The 13,677-nt window shown below is 38.9% G+C and overlaps 1 protein-coding gene across 1 annotated transcript in view; it reads right to left on the bottom strand.

Annotated features, from left to right (window-relative positions):
- LOC106080427 (dynein axonemal heavy chain 10) overlaps positions 1–13,677 on the bottom strand; it is a 239,264-nt gene that overhangs the window by 191,584 nt on the left and 34,003 nt on the right. The window contains 2 exon segments of the mRNA XM_059362518.1: positions 2,790–2,998; positions 11,134–11,324. Of these exon segments, the coding sequence (XP_059218501.1) occupies positions 2,790–2,998; positions 11,134–11,324 (400 nt within the window).

Genomic DNA, 13,677 nt, shown 5'->3' with positions numbered 1-13,677 from the left:
ATTAGACCCTTATCGGAAAATCGGTCAATATAGCAGCTATACCCAAATATGGTCCGATTTGGCCCGTTCAAGAACTCAACTAGCGTGCGTCAAAAAGACATATCTGTGCAAAATTTCAGCACAATATCTCAGTTTTTGAAGGCTCTAGAGTGATTACAATAGACTGACAGACACACGGACATCGTTAAATCGTCTTAGAATTTTACGACGATCCGAAATATATATACTTTGTAGGGTCGGAAATTGATATTTCGATGTGTTGCCAGCGGAATGACTAAATGAATATACCCCCTATCCTACGGTGCTGGGTATAAAAAAAGTCATAAAGATTAGTGCATTTATTGAGTGTGTGCTGTTCATGGGAGTGGTTGTGTATGTACTGTACTGTCAAACATCTTCAACTTGGTCTTTAATTTAATCATGAATCGTCTTACAATCGAACAACGCTTGCAAATTATTGAATTTTATTATCAAAATTCGTGCGTAAGAAAGTTCATCGCGCGCTTCTTCAATTTTATGGTCAATTCAATCGACCCACTGAAGCGGCTATTCGGGCTATTGTGACTAAATTTCGCACCAAATTCACATTGTTGGACATTAAACCACCAACATGCTTACGTAGAGGGCGAACTGAAGAAAATATCGCAGCTGTATCGGCTAGTGTTACTGATGACCATCAGTTATCGAATCGTCGCCGTTTGGGAAAGTTTTGAGATAGGTAGGAATTAGGTGTGAAGACTTAAAATACAGTTGGTGCAAGAATTGAAGCCGAAGATCTTGGCAGAAGATCTTTGTATCAAAAAATTGTGTTCAGCGACGTAGCTCATTTTTGACTCAATGGGTACGTAAATAAGCAGAACTGTCGATCTTGGAGTGAAGATCAGCCAGAACCATTGCAAGAGCTACCAATGCATCCAGAAAAATTCCCAGTTTGGTGCAGTTTATGGGCTAGTGGCATCATTGGACCGTACTTCTTCAAAGATGATGCGAATCGCAATGTTACTATGAATTGTGAGCGCTATCGTGAGATGATATCCACCTTTTTTTGACCGAAATGCAAGAGCTTGACTTGCGTGACATCAAAACAGTGCCACATGCCACACATCACGCGTAACAATGGACTTATAGAGAGGCGAGTTCGGTGAATATTTTATTTCACGTTTGGGCTTGGTCAATTGGCCGCCTAGATCGAGCGATAGATATAGATATTGAACTGAAACTTTGCAAAGATTCTTTTTTTTTTTGTTGTCCATAAGCAGGTTAAGTTCGAAAATGGGCTATATCGGACTATATCTTTATATATACCGACCCGCCGATTAAGAGTCTTAGGCCCATAATAGCCAGATTTATTATTCGATTTTGCTGACATTTGGTACAGTCAGTTGTTTTAGGCCAGTCGACATCATTCCTCAATTTGTCTCAGATCGGTCCAGATTTGGATATAGCTGCCATATAGACCGATCTCTTGATTTAAGGTTTTGGGTCCATAAAGGGCGTATGTATTGACCGATTTTGCCATAATTTGAGATACTGAGTTGTGTAAGGCCCTTCGACATCTTTCTGCAATTTGGTTCAAATCGGTTCAGGTTTGGATTTTGGATATGAATTCAGATTTGAGTTTTTGGACCCATAAAAGGCGCATTTATTGTCCGATGTGGCCGAAAGTTTGGACAGTGAGTTAGGTTAGACCCGTCAATATCTTTCTGCAGTATGGCCCAGATCGGTTCAGATTTCGATATAGCTGCCATATAGACCGATCTCCCGATTTTAGGTTTTGCGCCCATAAAAGACTCATTTGTTGTCCGATTTCGCCGAAATTTGGGGCAGTGAGATAGGTTAGGCCCGTCGACATCTTTCTGCTAAATGGCCCAGATCGGTCCAGATTTGGATATAGCTGCCATATAGACCGATCTCCCGATATTAGGTTTTGCGCCCATAAAATACGCATTTGTTGTCCGATTTCGCCAAAATTTGGGACAGTGAGTTGAGTTAGGCCCTTCAAAATTCTTTTTTAATTTGGCTTAGATTGGTTCAGATTTGGATATAGCTGCCATATAGACCGATCTCTCGATTTAAGGTTTGGTCCCATAAAAGGCATGTTCATTGTCCGATTTCAATAAAATTTCGGACAGTGAGTTGTGTAAGGCCCTTCGACATCCCTCTTCAACTTGGCCCAGATCGATTCAGATTTGAATATTGTTTCTATATAGACCAATCTCGCGATTTAAAGTCTTGGCCCCACAAAAGGCACATTTTTAATTTCGCTGAAATATGACACAGTGACTTATGTTTGGCTTTTCGACGTCCGAATCGTATATGGTTTAGATCGGTCCATATTAGGATATGGCTACCAAAAACCCAATAATTATTTTTCAAAATTGAGCAATGCACTTATGAGACCACTCAATGTCCGTGTCGAATTTGGTCCAAATCGTATCATATTTCGCTGCAATGGGGGCGTAAATTATGCATTCTTCACCCGGTTATGACGAAAGGTGGTTTACATGTATAGCCGAGGTGGTGGGTATCCACCATTTTTTTTATATTTTTCCTTTTTTTTTATATACTTTCCTTTATCTTTTAAAAAATTACCCTTTAGTTAGAAATCACACTTTCTTGAGCAAGATTGAGCAAAAGATCCCAAAATTGGGATACAGTTACATCTAAATTTTCATCCGTCTAAGAACAACTCGGAGTTCAACAACTAACTGGCCAAATTTTATTTGCACGTGCTCCCTCCCAACTGACCAAACTACTTAGATATACAATTGGCTCTTTTTAGTACTCACCCGAATCACCGTCAGATGATGTTAAGGAAATCTTATCTTTTTGTAATTCTCCATCCTCAGCATCCTCATCGTCTTCATCGTCGTTGCCCTCAGTTGCAGCTGATGCCTGTCTGCCTCCTACTGCCGAGTCTTCACCTTGTTTAGCAGTTGTCTTCAAAGTCTTATTGTTTGCTTCCAGAGCTCGTCTTTCAGCTAATTTCTCCATTTTCCTTTTATTGGTTGTTGTGATGGCAACATTTGGATGTTGTAGTTGTTGTTGTTTTTTTTTTTTTTTTTTGTTTAAAACAATTTTCATGAAACAATCCAATAATAATTATTGTTAAATCAGCAAAGGAAGAAGGGTTTATTTGTTGACAGACAAACGAATGTACGAAACGAGGATTAAACACACCCCTGCTCCAGCTGGGCTGGCCACAAAAACCCAAAGATTTTCAGCCATTCGAAACGGGCAGGTCGTAAAAAAGGTCGGGACATTTAACGACGTCTGTCCCGAATTGAAATGGAAGATTTTTGTAGCCAACAGCCAACCCATTGGGGTATAAATTAAAACTGGCGAACAACATTACGCCAACACACCGATAAAAAAAGACGGCAACTAGCATGGAGTGGTGCAATTGGAAAAAAAAGTCAACGGACAAACGGAATCAACAGCGAATTAACACAAAAGTAATAAAAGCTCCTGCTGATAAGCGAAACAAAACAATATAAGAAAAAAGAATGTACAAAATTAAATCTTTGGCAATATTTAAGGAAATTCCACAAAAATCACTAATTTAAAGTATTGTACTTAGATTTTGTATTTAGGAATGATTGGATTATTCTTAATTATATTCTATTTATGACATGGATTTTGTTCAAGTCAAGACTATTGTTAGATGGTTATAAATGTAGTTTTTTACTTCACTGAACTGTGTCATACATGCTGCAGAATTTTTTTTTCTTATCACAATATATAAAAATGGGTGAAGGTTGACGATCCACGTACATAGTATACTTCAAGTTGAACTACCAGTGCTATGTATAACAAGTAAAAACGTAGTAAGTTGAGCCGGGCCGTATCTTATATACCCTCCACCATGTATCGCATTTGTCGGGCTATGTCTATTCAGATCAAATTAGACACGAATGTTGAAGGTCTTGAGAGAAGCCGCAGTACAAAATTTGTGTCAAATCGGATGAGAATTGCGCCCTCTAGGCTCAAGAAATCAAGATCGGTTTTTATGACAGCTATATCAGGTTATGTATTGATTTGCGCTATGGCACAGTTATTGGAAGTCATAACAAAACACTCCATGCTAAATTTAAGCTAAATTACGCGCTTTAGCGGCTCAAGAAGTCAAAATCCAATTTCGGTTTATATGACTCATTCATTCTTAACGCAGTTTCTACTACCATATGTATCTCTCTATTACAATTTGTTTATCTACTACCATACATCTTTTATTAAACCCCATACAGCCATAATTGACAAATATTCACATTTTGGTTGGTCTTTTGAGGGGTAGGCAACCTCCCATCACTTGAACCTCATACTCAATACCATATTCGTAGTCTACTCGCGAATACTTTTACTTCAGTCCCATATTATCATGATCGTCTAATATGTCCACTTGGGATAATTTTGGTTTGGTGGCCGCCCTTTTGGTAATTACACCCAATTTTTAATATTCGATAATCATATTCTTACTCTACTCTCGAATACCTTTCATTCGAGTCCCATATTGTCGTGATCCGTCCACTTTTGATTTTGGCGATTTTGGGCGATTTTGGCGCCCTAGGTATTTGGAATTATTTTTTGATATCATATTCGTATTCTACTCATGAATACCTTTCATTTGATTCCCTTATTATTCCGATCGGTTCACTTTTGATTTGGGGAGGTTTTGGGCCCGGGGCGGCCTCCCTTATTCTGACACCCAATTTTTAATACCATATTCATTTTGATTTCCATATAACTTTCGTGTGAGTCCCATATTGTCCCAATCGGTAAATATGTCCAGCAGGGGGTTTTGGGGGGTGGGGTGGCCCCTCAGTCACCGAGGAAATTAGTACTCTACTTTTAAATACCTTAAATTGATATCCATTTGTATCAATCGGTAAACATGTATTTTCGGGTGGGTTTTGGGATGGGGCGTCCCCAAGGTTATTTGCCCTCAAAATTTTATTTCAATTTCGTGATTTGGAGTAAGGTGGCATACAAAATTTCGCTTAAATCGGCGCACCTACCTCCGAGATCTGTCGTTTTTGAAAATGAGGGCAAGGGGAAGGTCCCTCCCCCTCCCAGCGGTAGGATATGTGACAGGGAATAGTTGGATGATCAAAGCCTATCTGATCATCGTTACATTAGAAACCTGAGCCTAGGAGAAAATACCGCAGAAGTGGAGCCTCGACTTAACAGATGGAAAGCGAATTGTCGGCATACATCATACACGGATATCCCTTGTCGACCTGAAATAACCGGAAATTATGGGGGGCATTGCACATTCCTAGAGCCAAACCAGGGGACAAACAACGACCGCCATGGTGCACTCTAAAACTGGGTCTTTCAAGGTAGGGCTTCAATAGGCCGATGGCCATAAAAATACAACACGACTGGCATGACTAAAAGGCAAAACTATCAAAAGGGCCCGGTGAACCGAAAAAGGCTCAGAGCAAATCCTGGCTGGAATTCTACAGCTCCGCGACGGATACATCAGAGGCATCGTAGCCACCGAAGCCACCAATCCGGAAGAGGCTGTCACTGATATGTATCCTTCGGGGGTTGTTGAGTAAATTGTAAACATAATGGGTTCGTCCCGCTCGAACTTAATGCGTTTTCACCTTTTGTTACTTCGTTTTTGTTCAAGAATGGTTTAAAGTTTGTTTTTTTCATTTGCAAGATTTTAAGTGGTATGCAGATTTCTTTCTCAATAATTGTTATTCGACAATCACTCACAATTTCCACTATCCACTGGGTGATAAGTTTTGTGCAACAAAAAAGTGGAGTCGTTGGCGCGTTCATTCGTAAATTCATTCACATCTTTGTTGATATCACATCCGAACGAAGGCAATGCAACTTAAATTTTACAAAGAAATATTTGTGTTGGAAAAAATTTCGCCAAAGAGCCGAAAATGCCATAAAAGACAGCAAGAGTAACACAAAAAACAAACTTAATTGCAAAAGAGTGGCAAAAAAAAAAATCCGATTAAAAAATGTTGAAGACCAGAAAAAAGGAGGGGGCGAAAAGAATGTCCAGAGGAACACAAAAACCCCAACAAAAAAAAAAAAAAAACAACCAAAAACAAAAACACATGATAGCATAACCGAATAGCAACTTTCTCTGTTATCAGATGGTTTATTGTAATTTATACATCATACGAACCGAACCGACCAACAAGCGTTGCGGATCGAAACGAAACAAAGACGGGGTTTGGTTTGCCATGGATAATAACCAAGCAAATATTTTGATTTTGGAAGCATGATTTTATTACAGGTTTTAGGACGCAGATGTTACTAGGTGAAATAGTTTTCCTTTGCTTGAGCTTTAAGCTATGTATGCTTGTTTTCAAATCATAGCAATGTAATAATCAAGTAAAACCACTTTAAGTTCCTCCTGGTTGGTTGTTACATACCCTCCACCTTGACATCGAATTTGCCAAGCCGATAGTAAAATTATAAATTCAATGGAAAATTGTACCCTAAAGGGGTGCAGAACAACACTTGTCAAATTTAATATAAAGGGTGATTTTTTTGAGGTTAGGATTTTCATGCATTAGTATTTGACAGATCACGTGGGATTTCAGACATGGTGTCAAAGAGAAAGATGCTCAGTATGCTTTGACATTTCATCATGAATAGACTTACTAACGAGCAACGCTTGCAAATCATTGAATTTTATTACCAAAATCAGTGTTCGGTTCGAAATGTGTTCATTCACCGTAACGTTGCGTCCAACAGCATCTTTGAAAAAATACGGTCCAATGATTCCACCAGCGTACAAACCACACCAAACAGTGCATTTTTCGGGATGCATGGGCAGTTCTTGAACGGCTTCTGGTTGCTCTTCACTCCAAATGCGGCAATTTTGCTTATTTACGTAGCCATACAACCAGAAATGAGCCTCATCGCTGAATAAAATTTGTCGATAAAAAAGCGGATTTTCTGCCAACTTTTCTAGGGCCCATTCACTGAAAATGATTTGCAAGCGTTGCTCGTTAGTAAGTCTATTCATGATGAAATGTCAAAGCATACTGAGCATCTTTCTCTTTGACACCATGTCTGAAATCCCACGTGATCTGTCAAATACTAATGCATGAAAATCCTAACCTCAAAAAAATCACCCTTAATTGACAATTGGTTAAGGCCCATTCAAATCATACTTGGCATCGATATTGGAAATAGTAAGGGAAGAATTTAAAAAAAACCTTGCCGTTTTTATAGCAAAAAAATCTTCGATTATTAAGCTAGTGGGGTCGAGAGAAAAGTAAACAAATCATGGAGAAAAGACATTCGCCCAAAAAGGAAAACAAAAGCTAGAACAAAAATACAAATCGGATTAGGGTGTTCATTGTTCATAGGTTGTCATGACTGCTTATGACAATAAATGCTTGGCTTTTAATCAGCGTTATGGCGATGCCGCGTGTGTAATAAACTTCACTGGGAAGAATTTATGTAAAATGGGGACAAAGGTCTATATAGCAGATGGCAGCTATATCCAAATATGATCCGATTTTACCCATCCAAGAATCTAACCTGCAAATGGAATAATATGGATCTGAGCGAAATCTCAATATTTGTTGATTTATTTTTTCCATACTTCTCTATGAGTTCAATATGAGTTATATTTGGCTGGCATTTACCACAGCGGTAACTACCAAACCAATGGTTGTCCAACTTCTTTATTAGTTGACAATCGTGGGTAATTTTTATACCCTCCACCATAGGATGGGGGTATACTAATGTAGTCATAACACCTCGAAATATGTAACACCTCTAAATATGCGTCTAAGACCCCATAAAGTATACATATTCTTGATCGTCGTGACCTTTCAAGTCGAACTAGCCATGTCCGTCCGTTCGTCCGTCTGTCTGTCGAAAGAACGCTAACTTTTGAAGGAGTAAAGCTAGCCGCTTGAAATTTTGCACAAATACTTCTTATTGTAGGTCGGTTGGGATTGTAAATGGAACAAATCGGATCATGTTTTGATGTAGTTGCCATATAAACCGATTTTGGGTCTTGACTTCTTGAGACTCCAGAGGGCGCATTCCTTTCCGATTAGGCTGAAATTTGGCGTGACGTGTTTCGGTATTTCGGTATGATGCCATATTAACGGATCTTGGGTCTTGACTTCTTGAGCCTCTAGACGGCGCAATTCTCATCCGATTTGACTGAAATTTTGCACGTGGTGTTTTGGTATCATTTCCAATAATTGCGCTAAGTATGGTTCAAATCAGTCCATGTTTTGATATAGCTACCACATAAACCGATTTTGGGTCTTGACTTCTTGAGCCTCTAGAGGGCGCATCGGTCCATGTTTTGATATAGCTGTCATATAAACTGATCTTGGGTCTTGACTTCTTGAGCCTCTAGAGGGCGCAACTCTCGTCCGATTTGACTGGAATTTTGCACGTAGTGTTTTGTTATGACTTCCAATAACTGTGCGAAGGATGACGCAAATCGGTACTTAACGTGATATAGCTGAGATATAAACCGTTCTGAGTTCTTGACTTCTAAAGCCAATAGAGCGCGTAATTTTCATCCGATTTGGCTGTAATTTTCCACGTGATGTTTTCGTGGTATCATTTCCAACATTTGTGTGAAGTATGGTCCAAATCGGTCCATAACCTGGTATAGGTGCCATATAAACCGATCTTGGATCTTGAATTCTTGAGCCGCTGGAGGACGCAACTCTCACCTGAATTGGTTGAAATTTTGCATGAGGTGTTTTGATATGACTCCCAACAACTGTGATGAGTATGATGCAAATCGGTGTATAACCTGATGTAGCTGCCATATAAACCGATCTGGGATCTTGACTTCTTGAGCCGCTAGAGAGAGCAATTAAAATCCGATTTGGGTGAAATTTGCAACGGCTTCTACCATGGCCTTCAATATACGTGTGCAATATGTTCTGAATCGATCTATAGCTTGAAACAGCTCCCATATAAACCGATCTCCCGATTTTGCTTCTTGAGCCGCGAATCGGACTATAACTTGATATAGCTCCTCCTCTTCCTCCTGCTCGGTCTTTACTCATTTGTTTGGCTAAAAAGAGATAATGCGTAAAGAAGTCGACAGGTGGGATCCATGGTTGAAGGTTAATAAGATTTGGCCCGGCCGATTTTAGCACGCCTTCAATATACGTGTGCAATATGGTCTGAATCGATCTATAGCTTGATACAGCTCCCATGTAAACCGATCTCCCGATTTTGCTTCTTGAGCCGCGAATTGGATATAGCTCCTCCTACTCCTCGTCCTCCTGCTCCGTCCTTACTCATTTGTTTGGCTAAAAAGAGATACTGCGTAAAGAAGTCGACAGGTGGAATCCATGGTGGAAGGTTAATGATATTTGTTCCGGCCGATTTTAGCACGCTCTTACTTGTTATAGCCTAAACCACCACTGTGGTACAGGGTATTATAGATTTGTGCATTTGTTTGCAACGCTAAAAAGGAGAAGAGCTAGACCCATTGATAAGTATACCGATCGACTCAGAGTCACTTTCTGATTTGATTTAGCCATGTCCGTCTGTCCGTCTGTCTGTCCATCTGTGAGTCCATGTATTCTTGTAATCAAAGTGCGGGTCGTATTTGTTGTCCAATCGTCACGAAATTTTGCATATATCATTTTTTGGGACAAGGACGAACGCTATTGATTTTGATACAAATCGGTTCAGATTTAGATATAGCTCCCATGTATATGTATCGCCCGATTTGCACTTAAATGGCCCTAGTAGCTACAGTTTTCAATCGATCCGCACAAAATTGAGCATGGATTTTTTTTTAATTACTGATTGTAACATTTCTGCAAATTTTCATAAAAATCGGTTCAGATTTAGATATAGCTCCCATATGTATGTATTGCCCGATTTGCACTTCAATGGCCGTAGTAACTAAAATGATTAACCGATCTGCACAGAATTTGGCTCGGATTGTTTTGCTACTGATCTTAACATTTATGCAAGATTTCATCTAAATCGGTTCAAATTTGGATATAGCTCCAATATATATTTATCACCCGATTTACACTTATAAGGCTGTAATAAACACAATTTGTAACCAATCTGCACAAAATTTGGCACGGATTATTTTGTTACTGATCTTAACATATGTGCGAGATTTTATCAAAATCGGTTCAGATTTGGATGTAGCACCCATACATATTTATCGGCAGATTTGCACTTATATGACCTTAGTAATAACAATTTTCAAACGATCTGTTTAATAGTCGGTTCAGATTTAGATATAGCTCTCATATACATATATATTTATATATTGGCCGAATTTATAATTTTAGGGTAGGTGTAGGCTTTATATAGTCGGCTCCGCCCGACTTTTGCCTATCCTTACTGGTTAAATACTTAACAGTGTTTACAACTGATGGACATTGAGGCAGACAGTCACACCAACATGGTTATATAAACATTGTGTGGCCGGAATGCAAACGGAGTGGCCAAATGAATATGCCCTCATCCTATGTCAATGGGTATAAAGAAATATTTTGACAACAAAAAAATATCGTTTAGATTGGTTAGACATCGTGTCAACCCTCTGTATATTATCAGCCAAAGAAGTATACAGAAGTATAGTGACCTGTTATGAACGGAACAAGAATTTTTGGCGAGTTTCTGTTTAAAATTAGACTTTGAATTTAAACAATATTACAAAAATGTGCATTGAAATTTCTTAATGTATAGATATCAGGTTAAAGCCTCTCAAATTAAAAATACTACCAACTTTGGCAGTGACGTTGTTCCTTGGATTACTTTCAGTACAAAAATTGGCGACTCCAAAAAAAGACAAAATCAAATAGATTTGCTGGGTAGCAGGGGATGGATGTTCACATTTGTAAGGCAAAAAAGTAAAAGGAAAATCGAGTTAAATATTGATAAACAATGTGCAGTGGCAAGGAAAGGAACGAGAAGCCCAACAAAGCATATTTAACAATAAAACTGGTAACACAAGAATGCGTAAGCCAATAGCAAAAAAACAAAAAAAATGGCAAAGAACAACAAGAAAAAATGAAACGAATATATTTGCTCGTTTAGCATCACCGTAAGTACTTTGTTTTTTAGCACAATTTCCTCACTTTATGCAAAAAAGGCATCTCTCTTTTTTTGGTTCTTGCCTCTACAAGTGGTACGTACCTCTTATGCTTAAGAGCTTTTAAACGAAATTCCGATGGTTTTGCCAGCTCTAATAGACCAGGCGCTGTGTTCTTTACTTCAGTTGCCTCTGCGCCAACTTCGCCAGGGGTTTGGGCTTCATAATTTTCCATGAATTTGCCTTCGATTAATTTTGGTTCACGAAACTGAAACTCAATCGCTCTCTTAAATATCTGAAAATGCCAAAAGTGAAAAACGTATAAAATGCTAGTGAACCAATCTGTGGTGAATGAAAAATAAAAGAAACCTTAACAGCTGATGGTTTGTGTGAAAATGTCAATAAAAAGATTTTATTGTTTTACCGACATGTTTTCATAACCGCTACCATAGGTAAGTTAGTGGGTATAAAAACATAGTTAAGGATCGTTCGCCACACATCGTAGTAGTCATGCAGTATATATATTCTGGATCGCCGATATATTCTAAGACGATTTAACGAGTCTGTGTGTCCGTTTGTTGATCACGCTACAGCCTTGAAAATTTGGGATATTGGGCTAAAATTTTGCAAAGATCCGTATTTTGTCCATATGCAGCTTAAGTTCTTAAATGAGCAAAATCGAATCATATTTAGATATAGCTGCATTTTGGACCGATCTCCCTGATTGGGGCTTTATCCCATAAAATCTGCATTTATTATCCGATTTCATTAAAATTATAAACCGCCTCTTGTACTAAGGCCTCCGATATCCGAACCGCAAATGGTCCATATTGGGCCACAATTAGATATACCTGACACATAGACCAACCTACCGATTTAAGGGCGCGTTTGTCACACGATTTTGTTGAAATTTAGAACCGTGTCATCCTATCGACATCCGCAACCAGTTCGGTCCAGATCGAACTACATTAAAATATAGCTGCCATATGGACCGATATGCCGATTAAGGGTCTTAGACTCATAAAAGCTTAAATTGAGAACAGTTAGTTACAATAGGCCTCCCGTTGTCCGAACTGAACATAGTCCAGATCGGACCATATTTAGATATAGCTGTGTTATAGACCGATCTGCCGAATTAGGGGTTTAACCCCTAAAAAGCCCCGTATTATCCAAATTCGCTGCAAAATTCGATGCAGTAAATTGCACTGGACCTCTCATTGTCCGAATTGAACATAGTCCAGATCGGACCAAATTTGAATATAACTGCTTTATAGACCGATCTACCGATTAAGGGTTTTGAGCCCATAAAAAGTCATATTTTCGCATTTCGATGAAATTTACAGCAGTGAGTTGGACTAGAATTCCTGTTGTCTGAACCAAATTTGGTCTAGATCGGACCATATGATATAAATTTGGAACATGGAGTTGCACTAGGCCGCCCGATATCCAAACCGCGTATGGGCAATATCAAGCAATGTGCCTTTTAGACCGATCTCCAGGTCCGGGATCTTAAGGTATAAAATCCTCATTTATAACCTGATTTCCTTTAAAACTGTGGCTTATACACACTTCTCGGTTCCTGAACCTAATACGAACCAAATCTGCCCATATTTGGAGATTAATATAGATATAGTAGGTTTTTAATAAAATATGATAATAAATATATCCATGGTGATGGGTATCCAAAGTTCGGCACGGGTATGGGATGGGTATCCAAAGTGTGTAATAACTTTTTTTTGTATACCCTCCACCATAAAATGGGGGTATACTAATTTCGTCATTCTATTTGTAACTCCTCGAAATATTCCTCTGAGGCCCCATAAAGTATATATATTCTTGATCGCCATGACATTTTAAGTCGATCTAGCCATGTCGGTCCGTCTGTCCATCCGTCTGTCGAAAGCGTTCTAACTTCCGAAGGAGTAAAGCTAGCCGCTTTAAATTTTGCACGAATACTTATTATTAGTGTAGGTCGGTTGGGATTGTAAATGGGACATATTAAGCCATATAAACCGATCTTGGATCTTGACTTCTTGAGTCACTAGAGGGCGTAATTCTCACCCGATTTGACTGAAATTTAGCATGAGGTGTTTCTGTTATCATTTCGAATAACTGTGCTAAGTGTGGTTCAAATCGTTCCATATCCTGATATAGCTGTCATATAAACCGATCTTGGGTCTTGATTTCTTGAGCCACTAGAGGGCGCAATTCTCTTCCGATTTCTCTGAAATTTTGCACGTAGTATTTTGGCATCACTTTCAATAACTGTGTTAAGTATGATTCAAATCGGTTCATAATCTGGTATAGCTGTAATTTAAAACGACCTTGGATATTGATTTCTTGAGCCAATAGAGCGTGCAATTCTCATCCGATTTGGCTGAAATTTTGCATGAGGTGTTTTTGTATTACTTCCAGAAACTGTGCTAAGTATGGCGCATATCGGTACACAACCTGATAAACCTGCCATATAAACCGATCTGGCATCTTGACTTCTTGAGCCACTAGAGGGCGCAATTCTCATTCGATTTGGCAAAAATTTTATACAACGGCTTCTCTCACGACTGATGTGTGTCTAATATGGTCTGAATCGATCAATAGCTTGATACAGCTCCCATATAGACCTATCTAACGATTTTGCTTCTTGAGCC

This window comes from Stomoxys calcitrans, chromosome 2, assembly GCF_963082655.1.
Source record: "Stomoxys calcitrans chromosome 2, idStoCalc2.1, whole genome shotgun sequence".
NCBI lineage: Eukaryota > Metazoa > Arthropoda > Insecta > Diptera > Muscidae > Stomoxys > Stomoxys calcitrans.
Note: the sequence above shows the minus strand (reverse complement) of the source record. Positions and strands in the feature narration are given on the sequence as shown.